Source organism: Bufo gargarizans, chromosome 8 (assembly GCF_014858855.1).
Source record: "Bufo gargarizans isolate SCDJY-AF-19 chromosome 8, ASM1485885v1, whole genome shotgun sequence".
NCBI classification, from domain to species: domain Eukaryota; kingdom Metazoa; phylum Chordata; class Amphibia; order Anura; family Bufonidae; genus Bufo; species Bufo gargarizans.
Genome location: NC_058087.1, coordinates 186,769,169 through 186,792,665, shown reverse-complemented (window position 1 = coordinate 186,792,665; position 23,497 = coordinate 186,769,169). Strand labels below are relative to the sequence as shown.

Genomic DNA, 23,497 nt, shown 5'->3' with positions numbered 1-23,497 from the left:
GGCTTAGAGAAAAAGACATAGCTAAATATAGTGACACCTCCTATATTAATAACAGACCCCAGATCAAACCCCTAAATATATTCAGCAGCCCTACATTATCCCACCCCTAAAGTAATACTGGATCCCAGAGAAAAAAAACCTATATTCAGATCCCTTATATTGATGTCAGACCCCAGACCAGACCCCTAAACTAATGTCAGACCCCAGACCAGAATTTACTCCATAAATATATTCGTACCCCCTATATTCTTATTAGACCCCAGACCAGACCCCTAAACTAATGTCAGACCCCAGACCAGACCCCTAAACTAATGTCAGACCCCAGACCAGACCCCTAAACTAATGTCAGACCCCAGACCAGAATTTACTCCATGCGTATATTCGGACCCCCTATATTATTATTAGACTCCAGACCCTCTATATTAATATAAAGCCCAGATCAGACACATACATTAATACCACACCCTAGCTCAAACCCTTTAAAACGATTCAGACCCCTATATTAATATCAGACACCAGACCAGACTCCTATATTAATATCAGCCCCCCCCCCCCACATATATTCAGCAGCTCTACATTATCAGACCCCAGATAAGACCACTATATTCAGATCCACTTAGGGCTGAAACGATTATTCGAATAACTCGATTAAATCGAGTCAAAAAATTCATCGATGCAGTTTCCCTGCATCGAGGAATCGTTTAGATCACGTGATCACGGAGCGGGAGTGAAATTAAGCGTCTCACTCACCGCTTCCGTGTCCTCCGGAGGCCAGAGAGGCAGGACTGAGCCGGCACAGCTGAGGAGGAGGAGGGAGGAGGAGGGAGTCCCTCCCTCCCCACTGTGCGCGGCTGCCGCTGAAGACCAATGAGGACAGAGTAGGAGGAGGAGGGGAGGGACTGTGGCCACTGCGCTACCAATGAATGTGCCGGCCATATCCCACAGGGTCCCCCTCCTCCCCCCCATCATTGGTGGCAGTGTCAGTTCCGATCGGAGCCCCAGCAGTGTAATGCTGGGGCTCCGATCGGTTACCATGGCAGCCAGGACGCTACTGAAGCCCTGGCTGCCATGGTATGTTAGTGAGCAGAGAGCAGCGCATTATACTCACGTGCGCTGTGGCCGCCGGTCGCTCCTTCTCATAGGTCTGTGCGGCGCATTGCTAATGCTGTAAGCATTAGCAATCCGCCGCACAGACAGAAGAAGGAGCGACCGGCGGCCACAGCGCACGTGAGTATAATGCGCTGCTCTCTGCTCACTAACATACCATGGCAGCCAGGACTTCAGTAGCGTCCTGGCTGCCATGGTAACCGATCGAAGCCCCAGCATTACACTGCTGGGGCTCCGATCGGAACTGACACTGCCACCAATGATGGGGGGGAGGAGGGGGACCCTGTGGCCACTGCCACCAATGATTAATACTGGGGGGGGGGGGGGGGGGTTGCGTTACCAGAGGGGGCAGGCAGATCAGAGGCTGGGGGGAGGGGGGGAGGCAGATCAGAGGCTGGGGGGAGGGGGGAGGCAGATCAGAGGCTGGGGAGAGGCAGATCAGAGGCTGGGGGCAGGCAGATCAGAGGCTGGGGGGAGGCAGATCAGAGGCTGGGAGGCAGATCAGAGGCTGGGGGGAGGCAGATCAGAGGCTGGGGGGAGGCAGATCAGAGGCTGGGGGGGAGGCAGATCAGAGGCTGGGGGCAGGCAGATCAGAGGCTGGGGGAGGGGGGAGGCAGATCAGAGGCTGGGGAGGCAGATCAGAGGCTGGGGGGAGGCAGATCAGAGGCTGGGGGAGGCAGATCAGAGGCTGGGGGGAGGGGGGAGGCAGATCAGAGGCTGGGGAGAGGCAGATCAGAGGCTGGGGGGGAGGCAGATCAGAGGCTGGGGGGAGGCAGATCAGAGGCTGGGGGGGAGGCAGATCAGAGGCTGGGGGGAGGCAGATCAGAGGCTGGGGGGAGGCAGATCAGAGGCTGGGGGGGGAGGCAGATCAGAGGCTGGGGGGGGAGGCAGATCAGAGGCTGGGGGGGAGGCAGATCAGAGGCTGGGGGGGAGGCAGATCAGAGGCTGGGGGCAGGCAGATCAGAGGCTGGGGGGCCGGCAGATCAGAGGCTGGGGGGAGGCAGATCAGAGGCTGGGGGGGAGGCAGATCAGAGGCTGGGGGGAGGCAGATCAGAGGCTGGGGGGGAGGCAGATCAGAGGCTGGGGGGGGAGGCAGATCAGAGGCTGGGGGAGGCAGATCAGAGGCTGGGGGGAGGCAGATCAGAGGCTGGGGCAAGCAGATCAGAGGCTGGGGGCAAGCAGATCAGAAGCTGGGGGGGAGGCAGATGGAGAGAGAGTGGTTAATGGAGGCTGCAAGCACCACCTTGGCATGTATAAAGTTATTGGTTTAGAGAGGGGTTAATGAAGGCACCTCCAAGGTGCTTTCATTAACCTCTTCAAACCAATAACTTTATACATGCCTAATGCCAAGGTGCTTCCATTAACCCCTCCAAACCCAATGGGCATGTATAAAGTTATTGGTTTGGAGGGGTTAATGGAAGCACCTTCGTTTACTGCAGCCCTAGATCCACTATATGAATATCCGACCCCAGACCAGACCCCTAAATTAATGTCAGACCCCAGACGAGAATTGACTTCCAAAATATATTCGGACCCCCTTTATTAATATTAGACTCCAGACCCGACCCTCTATATTAATATAAAGCCCAGATCAGACACATACATTAATACCACACCCTAGCTCAAACCCTTTAAAATGATTCAGATCCCCTTATATTAATATCAGACCCCAGACCAGACCCATTTTCTATTATTAAATCCAGACCACAACCCTATATTAATATCAGCCCCCCCCCCCACATATATTCAGCAGCTCTACATTATCAGACCCCAGATAAGACCCCTATATTCAGATCCACTATATGACTACCAGACCCCTATATTATTATTAGACCCCAGACCAGCCCCATTTTCTATTATTAAATCCAGATCAGACCCCTATATTAATATCAGACCCCCCCCCCCCCTACATATATTCAGCAGCTCTACATTATCAGACCCCAGACCAGACCCTCCTCCTGGCTTTAGTTCCGCTCCGGGACCACTACACTGGACCCTGAGTCCGCTATTATTCAATAGATAATGGGGCGATTTTGGTCTTTTCTGCGCCCCCTCCCTGGTCTCTGGGTGAAAACCATATCTACCAGGTGACCGGGTGAGGGAGGCTAAACATCGGGCTGACGCGGCTGCTGTATGTTCTATACGGTCTGTACATACACTGCAGGAAAACACTACTCCCCGAATCCAGTGTAGCCAGCAGAAGTGTGATTGCAGCTCTGGAGCGTAAGCCTAGGTGTGCGGTGTGCCGACAGACACAGAGACGTCATATCATACCTCTCCCACTGACGGTATCTGAAGGCTGGTCACGTAATTATACTGCGGCCCGGTGGGCGTCCAGGAGTCGGGGGCGCAGTAGGCGGCTTCCATGGTCACTCGCAGCAGGTTCCCCTGACTTATCTGTGACTCAGTGAGTAAGGGCATCGGGACGGACACGGCCACCTCCAGGCCGGGCTGAAATGTGAAGTGGACAAGGGCCGTGAGCGTCTACGTATCTAATACTGTCTTCAATGAAGCAACTATTTCCAGATCGTTGCTTGCTGTCAGTGAATGGACACATTCCAGTCTCCATCCTGGTCCCCTGGATACATTTGTTACAATGTATCTCTGCAGGTCAGAGCAGCCTGTCCAGAGGTGGATTTTCTGGCCGGGATATAAGGTAACAAACCTTCAGCTGTGAGAAGTAACAGCCTAAGGGAGTAAAAGTAGAATGTTGCAATTTGCTGACAGCAAGCAGAGATCTTGGAAATGTGTGTTAATCGAAATATTACCTTGGCCTCTGGGTTGGCAGCTTCCAGAGGAGACCCGTGGACCGGGTGCAGGGGGACAGTGACCCTGAAATTACATTCACCTGAAGGTACAGGAAGATGGAGAAGATTAGAGAAGACCCTAGAGAGCAGGAGGACTATGGGGGGGGGGGGGGGGGGTCATCCCTCAGCCATAACATTAATACCACTGATAGTCTGGTGGCAGAGTCGGGGGAAGGGTGGGGGGGGAGGTATACACAGGGTGCCAAGAAAAAATGAGCGAGGCTGACGATCTGAGCGAGGGTCTCCAGTATGGCCGGTCTGGGGGTGATCCCGGCATGTAGAGGTCGGCACCTAGTAAAAGTGGTCCTAAGAAGGACACCCGGAGTAAAAGCTAGCCCCTCCGGTCCGATCCCACGGAGAGCACATTTCTGACAGGTGCCAGGACGCACCTTGTTGTGTATCGGCACAGCACACTATGGCGAGTGTTTTAATCTTATGGCGTGGCGGTGTGTCGATCCAGATGACAACTATGCAAGCTGCTGGGCAGAGGAATATGGCATCTTCACTACGGGAGTCTGCGGGAGGGGAAGGGGCTAGCAGAGGGCAACCTGGTATCTGTAGTGCCCGCAGCAGAGCGACTGAGCTGCTGGAAGGTAAGTCGCCCTCCATGTAACAATCTAAGAGACTCGGATCGATGTCTTTCTGGTTACAAGGCGTCTGCAGACTGCACCAGCTAGGGGTTACCCTGCGGAAACACGCGGGGAGGGGGCATATAATGTCAGCGGGCAAATGTTCAGCTCCGCGGGCACTGCAGCTGGCAGAATGAAAAGCATCCAAGAAATGCGGATCAGCGATGAGAGTTTGGCCTCCGGTCAGAGGGAGAGCGGCCAAATCTCAAATCACCTGCTAAGTACCCAAGAGCGCTGATCTCGCCACGTAGTGCGGCCCCGCTCCTGGGCATCGGTCACTGCAGCTCTTCTTACTAAGCTCTATGGAAGGGGGGCTGGCACTTACAAAAGGGCACGTCCAGCTGTCACTTCTGCAAACATGGCCGCCGCCAGTACGTGATGTAATATAGAATCCCCCTCACCTCGCGGCAGATCCACGGCCACTGCCACCAGTACGTGATGTAATATAGAATCCCCCTCACCTCGCGGCAGGGTCAGCAGATCCACTGCCGCCAGTACGTAATGTAATATAGAGTCCCCCCTCAACTCGCAGCAGATCCACGGCCACTGCCGCCAGTACGTGATGTAATATAGAGTCCCCCCTCAACTCGCAGCAGATCCACGGCCACTGCCGCCAGTACGTGATGCAATATAGAATCCCCCTCACCTCGCGGCAGGGTCAGCAGATCCACTGCCGCCAGTACGTGATGTAATATAGAATCCCCCTCACCTCGCGGCAGATCCACGGCCACTGCCACCAGTACGTGATGTAACATAGAATCCCCCTCACCTCGCGGCAGGGTCAGCAGATCCACTGCCGCCAGTACGTGATGTAATATAGAATCCCCCTCACCTCGCGGCAGATCCACGGCCACTGCCACCAGTACGTGATGTAATATAGAATCCCCCTTCACCTCGTGGCAGATCCACGGCCACTGCCACCAGTACGTGATGTAACATAGAATCCCCCTCACCTCGCAGCAGGGTCAGCAGATCCACTGCCACCAGTACGTGATGTAATATAGAATCCCCTCACCTCGCGGCAGATCCACGGCCACTGCCGCCAGTACGTGATGTAATATAGAATCCCCCTCACCTCGCGACAGGGTCAGCAGATCCAATGCCGCCAGTACGTGATGTAATATAGAATCCCCCTCACCTCGCGGCAGATCCACGGCCACTGCCACCAGTACGTGATGTAACATAGAATCCCCCTCACCTCGCGGCAGGGTCAGCAGATCCACGGCCACTGCCGCCAGTACGTGATGTAATATAGAGTCCCCCTTCACCTCGTGGCAGATCCACGGCCACTGCCGCCAGTATGTGATGTAATATAGAGTCCCCCTAAACTCGCAGCAGATCCACGGCCACTGCCGCCAGTACGCGATGTAACATAGAATCCCCTCACTTCGCGGCAGGGTCAGCAGATCCACGGCCACTGCCGCCAGTACGTGATGTAACATAGAATCCCCCTCACCTCGCAGCAGATCCACGGCCACTGCCGCCAGTACGTGATGTAATATAGAATCCCCCTCACCTCGCAGCAGGGGCAGCAGATCCACGGCCACTGCCGCCAGTACGTGATGTAATATAGAATCCCCCTCACCTCGCAGCAGGGGCAGCAGATCCACGGCCACTGCCGCCAGTACGTGATGTAACGTAGAATCCCCCTCACCTCGCAGCAGATACACGGCCACTGCCGCCAGAACGTGATGTAATATAGAATCCCCCTCACCTCGCAGCAGGGGCAGCAGATCCACGGCCACTGCCGCCAGTACGTGATGTAATATAGAATCCCTCTCACCTCGCAGCAGGGGCAGCAGATCCACGGCCACTGCCGCCAGTACGTGATGTAATATAGAATCCCCCTCACCTCGCAGCAGGGGCAGCAGATCCACGGCCACTGCCGCCAGTACGTGATGTAATATAGAATCCCCCTCACCTCGCAGCAGGGGCAGCAGATCCACGGCCACTGCCGCCAGTACGTGATGTAATATAGAATCCCCCTCACCTCGCAGCAGGGGCAGCAGATCCACGGCCACTGCCGCCAGTACGTGATGTAATATAGAATCCCCCTCACCTCGCAGCAGGGGCAGCAGATCCACGGCCACTGCTGCCAGTACGTGATGTAATATAGAATCCCCCTCACCTCGCAGCAGATCCACGGCCACTGCCGCCAGAACGTGATGTAATATAGAATCCCCCTCACCTCGCAGCAGGGGCAGCAGATCCACGGCCGCCTGCCCTAAGACGCTTGTTTTCTCCTCCTTCTGCTTCTTCTCCTTGGGTAAGATCTCAATGATGGTCACTGCAAAAAGACAGAGATCGTGGAGTGTTCTGTGCAGAGCCCACAATACCAGGGGCTGCCACTAAGGGGTGTAATGTGAAGCTCCCGGGCCCTAATGCAAGGGGCCCCCCACTTACCATGAGTCATCTGTAATACTGGTGTCTTGTTATGTGTAAAAGGGGTCCAGATACTAGGGCTGGAGGCCCCCTATAGCTATACCCTCCATAGGGTGTGCCCCCCATGGGCACTGGTCGGGCACCTGAAGGATGGGCGCAGGGTACTTACATAAGACGGGTTTGTGCGCCACATCATCCAGGGTGTGAGGACTTTCACCTCCAATGTCAAAGCTGGTGGTGAAGTTGTACTCGGTGGGCTTACTGGGGGTCGTTTCGAGCTTGGGGGAGTCTCCCAGGAGGAGGTTGTTGAATTCAGACCTGACATAGGTGACGGGGGCGTCCCCTTTAACCCCTTTCTGTGAGAGAAAAAAAATGTTCATGAGGATAACATGTGAGGGTAACAAGTCCCCCCGTAATAGTACTGACAGAGTATTACATGTATGGAGAGGGGTGGGGGGCCGCAGAGATAACACCAGAGACAAGTGACAGCAGAGTCCCCTCCATCTGCAGCCTAAGGTGGACCTGGTGAACGGTCTGGAGGTTAGCCACCGTACAGGGGGTCTGAAAGGATGAACCGCTTCACTACCCCGGACCACCAGGGAGATTATCATTAACACCTTCACTACCCCGGACCACCAGGGAGATTATCATTAACACCTTCACTACCCCGGACCACCAGGGAGATTATCATTAACACCTTCACTACCCTGGACCACCAGGGAGATTATCATTAACACCTTCACTACCCTAGACCACCAGGGAGATTATCATTAACACCTTCACTACCCTAGACCACCAGGGAGATTATCATTAACACCTTCACTACCCTAGACCACCAGGGAGATTATCATTAACACCTTCACTACCCTAGACCACCAGGGAGATTATCATTAACACCTTTACTACCCTAGACCACCAGGGAGATTATCATTAACACCTTCACTACCCTAGACCACCAGGGAGATTATCATTAACACCTTCACTACCCCGGACCACCAGGGAGATTATCATTAACACCTTCACTACCCTGGACCACCAGGGAGATTATCATTAACATCTTCACTACCCTGGACCACCAGGGAGATTATCATTAACACCTTCACTACCCTAGACCACCAGGGAGATTATCATTAACACCTTCACTACCCTGGACCACCAGGGAGATTATCATTAACACCTTCACTACCCCGGACCACCAGGGAGATTATCATTAACACCTTCACTACCCCGGACCACCAGGGAGATTATCATTAACACCTTCACTACCCCGGACCACCAGGGAGATTATCATTAACACCTTCACTACCCTAGACCACCAGGGAGATTATCATTAACACCTTCACTACCCTGGACCACCAGGGAGATTATCATTAACACCTTCACTACCCTAGACCACCAGGGAGATTATCATTAACACCTTCACTACCCTAGACCACCAGGGAGATTATCATTAACACCTTCACTACCCCGGACCACCAGGGAGATTATCATTAACACCTTCACTACCCTGGACCACCAGGGAGATTATCATTAACATCTTCACTACCCTGGACCACCAGGGAGATTATCATTAACACCTTCACTACCCTAGACCACCACGGAGATTATCATTAACACCTTCACTACCCCGGACCACCAGGGAGATTATCATTAACACCTTCACTACCCCGGACCACCAGGGAGATTATCATTAACACCTTCACTACCCCGGACCACCAGGGAGATTATCATTAACACCTTCACTACCCTAGACCACCAGGGAGATTATCATTAACATCTTCAGTACCACAGACCACCAGGGAGATTATCATTAACACCTTCACTACCCCGGACCACCAGGGAGATTATCATTAACACCTTCACTACCCTAGACCACCAGGGAGATTATCATTAACACCTTCACTACCCTAGACCACCAGGGAGATTATCATTAACACCTTCACTACCCTGGACCGCCAGGGAGATTATCATTAACACCTTCACTACCCTGGACCACCAGGAAAATTATCTTTAACATCTTCAGTACCACAGACCACCAGGAATGTTAACCAAAATCCCAATTATTGCCATTAACCCCTTCTTTACCCTAACCCACCAGAGTAGTTGAGATGTAATAACCTGTAAACCACTGTCATTAGCCCTAGACTAAGTCATTCTCGATGACTAGCACTATTCAGGGTTAGCCTCTCAGGTTAGCCGTTGCAGAACCTCAGGACCATCAGGTATAAATTCGCTGTGTGCTTCCTGGACTGCCCCGCCATTACAATATCTGGGTGGTCCCAGACTGCAGAATGTGGGGGCAGAACATGTTATCAAGTCCATGGGCGTCTATGAGACAGGACCCCGAGACGTGGCACTGAGGTCCTCCCCGCCCCCCATGGTCGCAGCTCCAGGGACCGGGAGTCACTTTTCAATTCAGTTCACGATTTCATTTCCAATGTGTGAGAGATACAAATCAGTCAGTGCGGCGAAGGGTTAACAGGCGAGGTGCTATTTGTGAGACGTTACCAGATCATGTGCTCTGAGAACCGTGATGTGCACCGGAGCGGGGGGCCGGGTCCTCGCGTCTTCCAGTGCCGTCTCCATAGCTACGGGTCTGAGCAGAGATAAGAGGCATGAGATGAAGGACGCAAGTCCCATTACAAGTGTCACTGCCACGTGTCAACAAACCCTACCTGCTGGAGCGCTAACAGCCTGGCGTATGGCGGCGCCAGGTACCCGGGGGATACCCAACAATTCCCTAATACACCGCTAACATCACAATGGTTCTTAACTGAGAAGAAAGGGTTAAAGGCTGACTGTAACTTTACACTGCGACAGCGCCACCCCGAGGAAGGAAGGAGGCCCAACAGCTGACAACATGACTGCGGTACAGTGACAGCAGAGACTGGTCACTAGGCGCCACTTCCCCCGATGGACACTAGGTGGCAGCAGTCACCCATGACTGTATGATGGACACTAGGTGGCGGCAGTTACCCATGACTGTATGATGGACACTAGGTGGCGGCAGTCACCCATGACTGTATGATGGACACTAGGTGGCGGCAGTCACCCATGACTGTATGATGGACACTAGGTGGCGGCAGTTACCCATGACTGTATGATGGACACTAGGTGGCAGCAGTCACCCATGACTGTATGATGGACACTAGGTGGCAGCAGTCACCCATGACTGTATGATGGACACTAGGTGGCAGCAGTCACCCATGACTGTATGATGGACACTAGGTGGCAGTAGTCACCCATGACTATATGATGGACACTAGGTGGCAGCAGTCACCCATGACTATATGATGGACACTAGGTGGCAGCAGTCACCCATGACTGTATGATGGACACTAGGTGGCGGCAGTTACCCATGACTGTATGATGGACACTAGGTGGCAGCAGTCACCCATGACTGTATGATGGACACTAGGTGGCGGCAGTTACCCATGACTGTATGATGGACACTAGGTGGCAGTAGTCACCCATGACTGTATGATGGACACTAGGTGGCGGCAGTTACCCATGACTGTATGATGGACACTAGGTGGCGGCAGTCACCCATGACTGTATGATGGACACTAGGTAGCAGTAGTCACCCATGACTGTATGATGGACACTAGGTGGCAGCAGTCACCCATGACTGTATGATGGACACTAGGTGGCAGCAGTCACTCATGAGTGTATGATGGACACTAGGTGGCGGCAGTCACCCATGACTATATGACGGACACTAGGTGGCAGCAGTGACCCATGACTGTATGATGGACACTAGATGGCAGCAGTCACCCATGACTGTATGATGGACACTAGGTGGCAGCAGTGACCCATGACTGTATGATGGACACTAGATGGCAGCAGTCACCCATGACTGTATGACGGACACTAGGTGGCAGCAGTCACCCATGACTGTATGATGGACACTAGGTGGCAGTAGTCACCCATGACTATATGATGGACACTAGGTGGCAGCAGTCACCCATGACTGTATGATGGACACTAGGTGGCAGCAGTCACTCATGAGTGTATGATGGACACTAGGTGGCGGCAGTCACCCATGACTATATGACGGACACTAGGTGGCAGCAGTGACCCATGACTGTATGATGGACACTAGATGGCAGCAGTCACCCATGACTGTATGATGGACACTAGGTGGCAGCAGTGACCCATGACTGTATGATGGACACTAGATGGCAGCAGTCACCCATGACTGTATGACGGACACTAGGTGGCGGCAGTCACCCATGACTGTATGATGGACACTAGGTGGCAGCAGTCACCCATGACTGTATGATGGACACTAGGTGGCAGCAGTGACCCATGACTGTATGATGGACACTAGGTGGCGGCAGTGACCCATGACTGTATGATGGACACTAGGTGGCGGCAGTTACCCATGACTGTATGATGGACACTAGGTGGCAGCAGTCACCCATGACTGTATGATGGACACTAGGTGGCAGCAGTCACCCATGACTGTATGATGAACACTAGGTGGCAGCAGTTACCCATGACTGTATGATGGACACTAGGTGGCAGCAGTTACCCATGACTGTATGATGGACACTAGGTGGCAGCAGTCACCCATGACTGTATGATGGACACTAGGTGGCAGCAGTTACCCATGACTGTATGATGGACTACAGCTATATGAGCGGATGTTTTTCTATGGAGGTGAGTGCAATGAAAGTGGAAAATGCCACCAAAAAAATATACCCCCTACAGTCCTATAGACAGCAACATAGCATATAGAGGACCGGCCTGACCTGCATCATACTCCAGAGCTGCACTCACTACTCTGCTGACTGTAACTCAGGATCAGTACAGGATAAGTAATGTAATGTATGTACACAGTGACTCCACCAGCAGAATAGTGAGTGCAGCTCTGGAGTATAATACAGGATGTAACTCAGGATCAGTACAGGATAAGTAATGTATGTACACAGTGACTGCACCAGCAGAATAGTGAGTGCAGCTCTGGAGTATGATGCAGGTGAGGCTGGTCCTCTGGTCTCACATATGCTATGGTGCAGGATGTACACGGCGCTGGGGGTCTCGTTCAGGAGTCCGGCAGGTTATCAGGCGGGTCTCACGCTGCAGTCACCCCCGGAGCGGCACTCTCACCTGACAGGCGCCGCTGCTCTCGCTCTATGAACCGTACTTCTGCTCGCCAGATCACCGATCCTCCACAGGCCAGCGTTTCCCGTCTCCTAGCAACCAGCTACGATCTCCCAGGATCCTCCACGGCCGCCCAGCTCGTTGCTTGGTTACACAGGCAGCTACCAATGAGACTACATTTCCCAGGATTCTTCTTTCTCCGGACACTGGGAGTTGTAGTCCGAAGATTAACGTGTATTTGCTCTCTGTATGTCACCATTAGTTGGTTGTCGGTCTGGTAGAGCAGATTGCGCCCTCCCCCCTCACTCCGCTGTTCTCCACATGTCTCTGACCTGTGCCATTGCATTCTTTTCATCCCTGTAAATAAGCGGCGCCAGAGCTGACTGAAAAATAATGGTGGCACTCTGACCGGAAGAGCTAATGGGGGGGGGGGGGGGGCACTCTGACCAGAAGAACTAATGGGGGGGCACTCTGACCGGAAGAGCTAATGGGGAGGAGGGGGGACTCTGACCGGAGAACTATTGGGGGGGGGGGGGCACTCTGACCAGAAGAACTAATGGGGGGGCACTCTGACCGGAAGAGCTAATGGGGAGGAGGGGGGACTCTGACCGGAGAACTATTGGGGGGGGTGAACTCTGAACGGAAGAATTAATGGGGGGGGGACTCTGACCGGAAGAACTAATGGGGGGGGGCACTCTGACCGGAAGAACTAATGGGGGGGCACTCTGACCGGAAGAACTAATGGGGGGGGGGCACTCTGACCGGAAGAACTAATGGGGGGGGGGCACTCTGACCGGAAGAACTAATGGGGGGGGCACTCTGACCGGAAGAACTAATGGGGGGGGGGGCACTCTGACCGGAAGAACTAATGGGGGGGGCACTCTGACCGGAAGAACTAATGGGGGGGGGGGCACTCTGACCGGAAGAACTAATGGGGGGCCCTCTAACCAGAAGAATTAATGGGGGGGGGGGACTCTGACCGGAAGAACTAATGGGATGGGGGGCACTTTGACCGGAAGAACTAATGGGGGGGGGGGCTCTCTGACCAGAAGAACTAATGGGGGGGCTCTCTGACCGGACAAACCGGGGGACACTCTGACCGGAAGAATTAATTGGGGAGGGGGGCTACTCTGACCAGAAGAACTATTGGGGGCTCTCTGACCAGAATAACTAATGGGGGGGGGGGGGCACTCTGACCAGAAGAACTAACGGGGGGGGGGGCACTCTGACCGGAAGAACTAATGGGGGGGGGGCACTCTGACCGGAAGAACTAATGGGGGGGGGGCACTCTGACCGGAAGAACTAATGGGGGGGGCACTCTGACCGGAAGAACTAATGGGGGGGGGGCACTCTGACCGGAAGAACTAATGGGGGGGGCACTCTGACCGGAAGAACTAATGGGGGGGGGGGCACTCTGACCGGAAGAACTAATGGGGGGCCCTCTAACCAGAAGAATTAATGGGGGGGGGGGGACTCTGACCGGAAGAACTAATGGGATGGGGGGCACTTTGACCGGAAGAACTAATGGGGGGGGGGGCTCTCTGACCAGAAGAACTAATGGGGGGGCTCTCTGACCGGACAAACCGGGGGACACTCTGACCGGAAGAATTAATTGGGGAGGGGGGCTACTCTGACCAGAAGAACTATTGGGGGCTCTCTGACCAGAATAACTAATGGGGGGGGGGGGGGCACTCTGACCAGAAGAACTAACGGGGGGGGGGGCACTCTGACCAGAAGAACTAATGGGGGGGGCACTCTGACCAGAAGAACTAATGGGGGGGGCACTCTGACCAGAAGAACTAATGGGGGCACTCTGACCAGAAGAACTAATGGGGGCACTCTGACCAGAAGAACTAATGGGGGCTCTCTGACCAGAAGAACTAATGGGGGCACTCTGACCAGAAGAACTAATGGGGGCACTCTGACCGGAAGAACTAATGGGGGGGGGGCTCTCTGACCAGAAGAACTAATGGGGGGGGGGGCACTCTGACCAGAAGAACTAATGGGGGCACTCTGACCAGAAGAACTAATGGGGGTACTCTGACCAGAAGAACTAATGGGGGCACTCTGACCAGAAGAACTAATGGGGGCTCTCCGACCAGAAGAACTAATGGGGGCACTCTGACCGGAAGAACTAATGGGGGCACTCTGACCGGAAGAACTAATGGGGGCACTCTGACCGGAAGAACTAATGGGGGCACTCTGACCTGAATAAACAAGGGGGGCTCCTGAGGGGTGTTCAGAGAGGGCCAGGCACATAGCGGCCATTGATTTCAGTAATACTGTGTAATACTGCCTTTCCCCTGCGGGGGTGCTGCAGGAACGCTCATCACTTGCTGCGGGGCTTCCATATAGATTACAGCTGATTGCTGGGGCCCTCGCAGGCGGCATCCTGGGATATTGGGGGATATTAGAGCGTTAGAAATCTTTAGGAAGACAGGATGAAACGTTCCGGAGTATCAGATGCCGGATTATTGAGCACCTCGGCTCGCCGGCTCGCATTTCCTTCGTTCCACGTTCTGAAGCTGAAGGCTCCGCGTATCTCCGACCTCTTGTCCTCTGCTGCTTCTCCAAACACCTTATTGATTTTCTCGTAAAAATGATCCAAAATCCATCAGACGCTCCCGGCAGCCGCCGTCGTCCTAAGTGCCGCCACGCGCTAATAAAATGGCCTAAAAATAACCGTAATGAGGCTGAACGACGCAGCAACGCTGCCATCTAAGGGGTTAATACCTAGAACTTACCCTTTTTTTTTTTCTTTTTTCCAGGAAACGCAGCGGAGAATCTGAGATCTTATTAATGACGCAAACACAGAGCGGCCGGAGGAGTCCATGAAAACCGCGGCGGAGTGAAATCTGCGCCAAATATATCAGAAAAATGTGGTAACCAACAGTGTGTATCCAAGCCTGTGCTGTGTGATACTTTGGTAATCACCCAGAGTATCTAAGTCTTCCATGTGTATCTAATCCTATCCTGTGTGATACTGTGCTGAGCTGTGTATCTAAGCCTATCCTGTGTGATACTGACTGCTGAGCTGTGTATCTAATCCTGTCCTGTGTGATACTGTCTGCTGAGCTGTGTATCTAATCCTGTCCTGTGTGGTACTGTCTGCTGAGCTGTGTATCTGAGCCTATCCTGTGTGATACTGACTGCTGAGCTGTGTATCTAATCCTATCCTGTGTGATACTGTCTGCTGAGCTGTGTATCTGAGCCTATCCTGTGTGATACTGACTGCTGAGCTGTGTATCTAATCCTCTCATGTGTGATACTGTGTGCTGAGCTGTGTATCTAATCCTATCCTGTGTGATACTGTCTGCTGAGCTGTGTATCTAATCCTATCCTGTGTGATACTGTCTGCTGAGCTGTGTATCTAATCCTATCCTGTGTGATACTGCCTGCTGAGCTGTGTATCTAATCCTCTCCTGTGTGATACTGTCTGCTGAGCTGTGTAATCTAATCCTATCCTGTGTGATACTGTCTGCTGAGCTGTGTATCTAATCCTATCCTGTGTGATACTGTCTGCTGAGCTGTGTATCTAATCCTATCCTGTGTGAATACTGTCTGCTGAGCTGTGTATCTAATCCTCTCATGTGTGATACTGTCTGCTGAGCTGTGTATCTAATCCTATCCTGTGTGATACTGTCTGCTGAGCTGTGTATCTAATCCTATCCTGTGTGATACTGTCTGCTGAGCTGTGTATCTAATCCTATCCTGTGTGATACTGTCTGCTGAGCTGTGTATCTAATCCTATCCTGTGTGATACTGTCTGCTGAGCTGTGTATCTAATCCTATCCTGTGTGATACTGTCTGCTGAGCTGTGTATCTAATCCTATCCTGTGTGATACTGTCTGCTGAGCTGTGTATCTAATCCTATCCTGTGTGATACTGTCTGCTGAGCTGTGTATCTAATCCTATCATGTGTGATACTGTCTGCTGAGCTGTGTATCTAATCCTATCCTGTGTGATACTGTCTGCTGAGCTGTGTATCTAATCCTATCCTGTGTGATACTGTCTGCTGAGCTGTGTATCTAATCCTATCCTGTGTGATACTGGTCTGCTGAGCTGTGTATCTAATCCTATCCTGTGTGATACTGTCTGCTGAGCTGTGTATCTAATCCTATCCTGTGTGATACTGTCTGCTGAGCTGTGTATCTAATCCTATCCTGTGTGATACTGTCCTGCTGAGCTGTGTATCTAATCCTATCCTGTGTGATACTGTCTGCTGAGCTGTGTATCTAATCCTATCCCTGTGTGATACTGTCCTGCTGAGCTGTGTATCTAAGCCTATCCCTGTGTGATACTGTCTGCTGAGCTGTGTATCTAATCCTATCCTGTGTTATACTGTCTGCTGAGCTGTGTATCTAATCCTATCCTGTGTGATACTGTCTGCTGAGCTGTGTATCTAATCCTATCCCTGTGTGATACTGTCTGCTGAGCTGTGTATCTAATCCTATCCTGTGTGATACTGTCTGCTGAGCTGTGTATCTAATCCTATCCTGTGTGATACTGTCCTGCTGAGCTGTGTATCTAATCCTATCCTGTGTGATACTGTCTGCTGAGCTGTGTATCTAATCCTATCCCTGTGTGATACTGTCTGCTGAGCTGTGTATCTAATCCTATCCTGTGTGATACTGTCTGCTGAGCTGTGTATCTAATCCTATCCTGTGTGATACTGTCTGCTGAGCTGTGTATCTAATCCTATCCTGTGTGATACTGTCTGCTGAGCTGTGTATCTAATCCTATCCTGTGTGATACTGTCCTGCTGAGCTGTGTATCTAATCCTATCCTGTGTGATACTGTCTGCTGAGCTGTGTATCTAATCCTATCCTGTGTGATACTGTCTGCTGAGCTGTGTATCTAATCCTATCCTGTGTGATACTGTCTGCTGAGCTGTGTATCTAATCCTATCCTGTGTGATACTGTCTGCTGAGCTGTGTATCTAATCCTATCCTGTGTGATACTGTCTGCTGAGCTGTGTATCTAATCCTATCCTGTGTGATACTGTCTGCTGAGCTGTGTATCTAATCCTATCCTGTGTGATACTGTCTGCTGAGCTGTGTATCTAATCCTATCCTGTGTGATACTGTCTGCTGAGCTGTGTATCTAATCCTATCCTGTGTGATACTGTCTGCTGAGCTGTGTATCTAATCCTATCCTGTGTTGATACTGTCTGCTGAGCTGTGTATCTAATCCTATCCTGTGTGATACTGTCTGCTGAGCTGTGTATCTAATCCTATCCTGTGTGATACTGTCCTGCTGAGCTGTGTATCTAATCCTATCCTGTGTGATACTGTCTGCTGAGCTGTGTATCTAATCCTATCCTGTGTGATACTGTCTGCTGAGCTGTGTATCTAATCCTATCCTGTGTGATACTGTCTGCTGAGCTGTGTATCTAATCCTATCCTGTGTGATACTGTCTGCTGAGCTGTGTATCTAATCCTATCCTGTGTGATACTGTCTGCTGAGCTGTGTATCTAATCCTATCCTGTGTGATACTGTCTGCTGAGCTGTGTATCTAATCCTATCCTGTGTGATACTGTCTGCTGAGCTGTGTATCTAATCCTATCCTGTGTGATACTGTCTGCTGAGCTGTGTATCTAATCCTGTCCTGTGTGATACTGTCTGCTGAGCTGTGTATCTAATCCTATCCTGTGTGATACTGTCTGCTGAGCTGTGTATCTGAATGTACAATGTGTGATACTGTCTTGTGTATCTATCGCCACTTTCCCACTGCATGGAACGACTTGTCTCTGCTCGGCTTTTGGGTTCTTCACTAGACCGAGGTTCTGGCAGTTTTTTGGTTCCATGCCTGATGAGGTTCTAAGAGAGCCTGGTGCCAAAAGCCAGTAGAGCAGAGCCGGGGCCGCGCTAGCACAGTGGTGTCTTGCATCGCTGGGGTCCTCGTTTCAAATCCGACTAAGGACAACATCTGCATGGAGTTTGTATGTTCTCCCCGTATTTGTGAGCCCCATTGGGGACCGTGTGATGCTAATGTCTGTAAAGCGCTGTAGAATATAGTAGTGCTATATAAGTGCATAAAATAAATAAATATGGTGAGGTAAGTAGAAGCCTGGACAGAGGGGCGGCTGTGGATGTAATGAGGTAAGTAGTAGTCTGGACAGAGGGGCGGCTGTGGATGTAGTGAGGTAAGTAGTAGTTTGGACAGAGGGGTGGCTGTGGATGTAGTGAGTTAAGTAGTTGTCTGGACAGAGGGGCGGTTGTGGATCTAGTGAGGTAAGTAGTAGTTTGGACAGAGGGGTGGCTGTGGATGTAGTGAGGTAAGTAGTAGCCTGGAGTCTGGACAGAGGGGTGGCTGTGAATGTAGTGAGGTAAGTAGTTGTCTGGACAGAGGGGCGGCTGTGGATGTAGTGAGGTAAGTAGTAGCCTGGACAGAGGGGCGGTTGTGGATCTAGTGAGGTAAGTAGTAGTTTGGACAGAGGGGTGGCTGTGGATGTAGTGAGGTAAGTAGTAGTCTGGACAGAGGGGCGGCTGTAGATGTAGTGAGGTAAGTAGTAGCTTGGACAGAGGGGCGGCTGTGGATGTAGTGAGGTAAGTAGTAGCCTGGACAGAGGGGTGGCTATGGATGTAGTGAGGTAAGTAGTAGCCTGGAGTCTGGACAGAGGTGCGGCTGTGGATATAGTGAAGTGAGTAGTAGCCTGGACAGAGGGGCGGCTGTGGATGTAGTGAGGTCAGTAGTAGCCTGGACAGAGGGGCGGCTGTGGATGTAGTGAGGTCAGTAGTAGTCTGGACAGAGGGGCGGCTGTGGATGTAGTGAGGTCAGTAGTAGTCTGGACAGAGGGGCGGCTGTGGATGTAGTGAGGTGAGTAGTAGTCTGGACAGAGGGGCGGCTGTTGATATAGTGAGGTGAGTAATAGTCTGGACAGAGGGGCGGCTGTGGATGTAGTGAGGTAAGTAGTAGTCTGGACAGAGGGGAGGCTGTGGATGTAGTGAGGCCAGTAGTAGTCTGGACAGAGGGGCGGCTGTGGATGTAGTGAGGTAAGTAGTAGCCTGGACAGAGGGGCGGCTGTGGATGTAGTGAGGTCAGTAGTAGTCTGGACAGAGGGGCGGCTGTGGATGTAGTGAGGTAAGTAGTAGCCTGGACAGAGGGGCGGCTGTGGATGTAGTGAGGTCAGTAGTAGTTTGGACAGAGGGGCGGCTGTGGATGTAGTGAGGTCAGTAGTAGTCTGGACAGAGGGGCGGCTGTGGATGTAGTGAGGTGAGTAGTAGTCTGGACGGAGGGGCGGCTGTGGATATAGTGAGGTGAGTAGTAGTCTGGACAGAGGGGCGGCTGTGGATGTAATGAGGTCAGTAGTAGTCTGGACAGAGGGGCGGCTGTGGATGTAATGAGGTCAGTAGTAGCCTGGACAGAGGGGCGGCTGTGGATGTAGTGAGGTGAGTAGTAGTCTGGACAGAGGGGCGGCTGTGGATGTAGTGAGGTGAGTAGTAGTCTGGACAGAGGGGCGGCTGTGGATGTAATGAGGTCAGTAGTAGTCTGGACAGAGGGGCGGCTGTGGATGTAATGAGGTCAGTAGTAGTCTGGACAGAGGGGCGGCTGTGGATGTAGTGAGTTGAGTAGTAGTCTGGACAGAGGGGCGGCTGTGGATGTAGTGAGGTCAGTAGTAGCCTGGACAGAGGGGCGGCTGTGGATGTAGTGAGGTCAGTAGTAGCCTGGACAGAGGGGCGGCTGTGGATGTAGTGAGGTCAGTAGAAGCCTGGACAGAGGGGCGGCTGTGGATGTAGTGAGGTGAGTAGTAGTCTGGACAGAGGGGCGGCTGTGGATGTAGTGAGGTCAGTAGTAGCCTGGACAGAGGGGCGGCTGTGGATGTAGTGAGGTCAGTAGTAGTCTGGACAGAGGGGCGGCTGTGGATGTAATGAGGTCAGTAGTAGTCTGGACAGAGGGGCGGCTGTGGATGTAGTGAGGTGAGTAGTAGTCTGGACAGAGGGGCGGCTGTGGATGTAGTGAGGTCAGTAGTAGCCTGGACAGAGGGGCGGCTGTGGATGTAGTGAGGTCAGTAGTAGCCTGGACAGAGGGGCAGCTGTGGATGTAGTGAGGTCAGTAGTAGCCTGGACAGAGGGGCGGCTGTGAATGTAGTGAGGTCAGTAGTAGCCTGGACAGAGGGGCGGCTGTGGATGTAGTGAGGTCAGTAGTAGCCTAGACAGAGGGGCGGCTGTGGATGTAGTGAGGTCAGTAGTAGCCTGGACAGAGGGGCGGCTGTGGATGTAGTGAGGTGAGTAGTAGCCTGGACAGAGGGGCGGCTGTGGATGTAGCGAGGTCAGTAGTAGCCTGGACAGAGGGGCGGCTGTGGATGTAGTGAGGTCAGTAGTAGCCTGGACAGAGGGGCGACTGTGGATGTAGTGAGGTCAGTAGTAGCTTGGACAGAGGGGCAGCTGTGGATGTAGTGAGGTCAGTAGTAGCCTGGACAGAGGGGCGGCTGTGGATGTAGTGAGGTCAGTAGTAGCCTGGACAGAGGGGCGGCTGTGGATGTAGTGAGTTGAGTAGTAGTCTGGACAGAGGGGCGGCTGTGGATGTAGTGAGGTCAGTAGTAGCCTGGACAGAGGGGCGGCTGTGGATGTAGTGAGGTCAGTAGTAGCTTGGACAGAGGGGCGGCTGTGGATGTAGTGAGGTGAGTAGTAGCCTGGACAGAGGGGCGGCTGTGGATGTAGTGAGGTGAGTAGTAGCCTGGACAGAGGGGCGGCTGTGGATGTAGTGAGTTGAGTAGTAGTCTGGACAGAGGGGCGGCTGTGGATGTAGTGAGGTGAGTAGTAGCCTGGACAGAGGGGTGGCTGTGGATGTAGTGAGGTAAGTAGAAGCCTGGACAGAGGGGTGGCTGTGGATGTAGTGAGGTAAGTAGAAGCCTGGACAGAGGGGCGGCTGTGGATGTAGTGTTTCTGGATTTTGATCCTGTCCCTCATAGACGCTTAATAGGTAAAGTAAGGTCTATTGGCTTGGAAAGTATAGTCTGTAATTGGATTGAGAACTGGCTGAAGGACCGTGTCCAGAGTTGTGGTCAATGATTCCTATTCAGAATGGTCCGGGGTTATAAGTGGTGACCCCAAGGTTCAGTGCTGGGTCCTCTATTATTTAATTTATTTATAAATGATATTGAGGACAGGATTATTAGCACCATCTCTATTTTTGCAGATGACACTAAGCTGTGTAGAACTGTACGGTCTATGGAAGATGTCCATATACTACAAGCTGACTGGGACAGTCTGAGTGATTGGGCATCAACTTAGCAAATGAGGTTCAATGTGGACAAATGTAAAGTTCTGCATCTTGGTAGTAATAATCTCTGTGCTTCATATGTCCTGGGGGATGTAGCACTGGGAGAATCACTTATAGAGAAGGATTTGGGTGTCCTTGAAGATAGTAGATTAAATAACAGCACAATGTCAATCAGCTGCTTCTAAGGCCACCAGGATATTGTCATGCATTAAACGAGGCATGGACCCGCGGGGCAGGGATGTGATATTACCACTTTACAAAGCGCTGGTGCGGCCTCATCTGGAATATGCAGTTCAGTTCTGGGCACCAGTCCATAGAAAGGATGCCCTGGAGCTGGAGAGAGTACAGAGGAGAGCGACCAAACTGATAAGGGGCATGGAGGGTCTGAGTTATGAAGAAAGATTAAAAGAATTGAATTTATTTAGTCTTGAGAAGAGACGTCTAAGGGGCGACATGATTAACCTGTACAAGTATATAAATAGGCCGTACAAATAATACAGTGAAAAACTGTTCCATGTAAAATGTGCTCAAAAGACGAGGGGGCGCTGCCTCCAATTGGGGAGGAAAAAGTTCAGTCTCCTGAAGCGTCAAAACTTCTTTACTGTAAGAACGGTGAATCTGTGGAATAGACTCCTCAGGACGTGGTCACAGCAGGAACAGTGGACAGTTTCAAAAAGGGTTTAGATGAATTCTTAAAAGTAAATGAAATTATCCGTTTCCCAACATGTGATGTACTATTACGTCACATGTCGGGTCTTTAAAGAAGGCGCCAGCTCCATAGCAACCGGGGGTCTGGTATTTCATACAGCAAACACGCGCGCCTTATGTCCGCAACCGGTGGTAATGCCGATCGCGGACATTTAACCTCTCAGATGCCGTGGTCAAACCTGACCACGGCATCTGAGCACGCAAAATACTAGGAGCTCGAGCTTCCGGTAATGCTCCGTCTCCCCTCCCTGTGTGGTGATCGGAGTGACGAGAGGCTGCTGCCCGGTCTATACCAGGCTCCATAGGAAACACTAATGCGTTGGAGTCTATGAGAATAGCAATCTAATCATCGCTTGTTAGAGTTTCCTATGGGAACTAAAAAAAAAGTGTAAAAAAAAAAAAATGGGTTTTATAAATAAAAAAATAAAAAATTCAAATCACCCCCCTTTCCCCAAAATGAGAATAAAAAAATGTAAAAAAAAAATACACATCACGGGTATCACCGCGTGCATAAACGCCCGTACTATGAAATATAAAAAAGTATTAGTCGCATATGGAAAAAGGCAAAACGAAAAAAGGGTCAAAATGGACGATTTTTGGGTCGCTTCTCATCCCACAAAAAAACTTAGAAAAAGTGATCAAAAAGTCAAACACACCCCAGATTGGTATCAATGAAAGTTACAGATCGGCCCGCAAAAAACGAGCCCCCATAAAGCTCCGCACACATAACTGCAAAAATGTTATAGGGGGTAAAAAAAAAATTCCCAGTTTTTTTTTCAGTATCAAAACTCAAGGAAAACTATACATATGTGGAGTCGCCGGATTCGTACTGACCTGGAGAATGAAGAGCACAAGTTTTACCGCATAATGAACGCTGTAAAAAAAACAACCTGTAAAACTTTGGCAAAATTGTGGGGGGTTTTTTCCAATTCAACCACCTTTGGAATTTCTTTCCCCACTTCCCACTACATTCTATACAATATTAAATGGTGTCGTTGGAAAGTACAACTTGTCCTGCAAAACATACGTCCTCATACGGCTATGTGAACTGAAAAATAAAAGCAGTAATGGCTCTGGGTCTCACCCCCCTTTTCTAAAATTCACGTCCCCTCCTGTCCCTTGGTTAAACTTGATGGATTTATGTCTTTTTTACACGTATTTAGGGGGTTGTCTCATCTCATCTCATCTTGCCGCTGGATCAAAAACTGACTAAAGGACCGAGTCCAGAGAGTTGTGGTCAGTGACCCCCACCACCCGCCGGGAAGCAGCAGGACGCTCCGGCACCCGCTGTTTCAGTAGTTCACATCGCTGTGCTACGTTGTTTCTGGAGCTCTCATCCACCGCAACGTAAGCTACTGAAACCGCGAGTGCCGGAGCGTCGCGGGAGGGGCTGCGTCTCATCTCAGTAATGGCAAGATGAACGAGACAACCCCTTTAAGGGCTCATGCACACAAACGTTTTTTATTTCCGTGTCTGTTCCGTTTTTTTTAGCGGACCGTATACGGAACCATTTATTTCAATAGGTCCGCAAA

The 23,497-nt window shown here is 51.7% G+C and overlaps 1 protein-coding gene across 5 annotated transcripts in view; it reads right to left on the bottom strand.

Annotated features, from left to right (window-relative positions):
* CFAP70 (cilia and flagella associated protein 70) overlaps positions 1–23,497 on the bottom strand; it is a 50,715-nt gene that overhangs the window by 21,774 nt on the left and 5,444 nt on the right. For 2 of the 5 annotated variants that reach the window (XM_044304008.1, XM_044304011.1), the window contains exons 1-6: positions 12,038–12,262; positions 9,434–9,521; positions 7,095–7,281; positions 6,732–6,830; positions 3,876–3,955; positions 3,382–3,558 (exon numbers count right to left, since the gene is read on the bottom strand). In XM_044304008.1, coding sequence (XP_044159943.1) covers positions 3,382–3,558; positions 3,876–3,955; positions 6,732–6,830; positions 7,095–7,281; positions 9,434–9,511 — 621 coding nt within the window. In that variant the 5' untranslated portion in view covers positions 9,512–9,521; positions 12,038–12,262. Of the gene's footprint in view, positions 1–3,381; positions 3,559–3,875; positions 3,956–6,059; positions 6,080–6,731; positions 6,831–7,094; positions 7,282–9,433; positions 9,522–9,600; positions 9,640–12,037; positions 12,263–23,497 lie in introns of those variants that run through there. The other 3 variants (XM_044304010.1, XM_044304009.1, XM_044304012.1) reach the window with 3 other exon arrangements.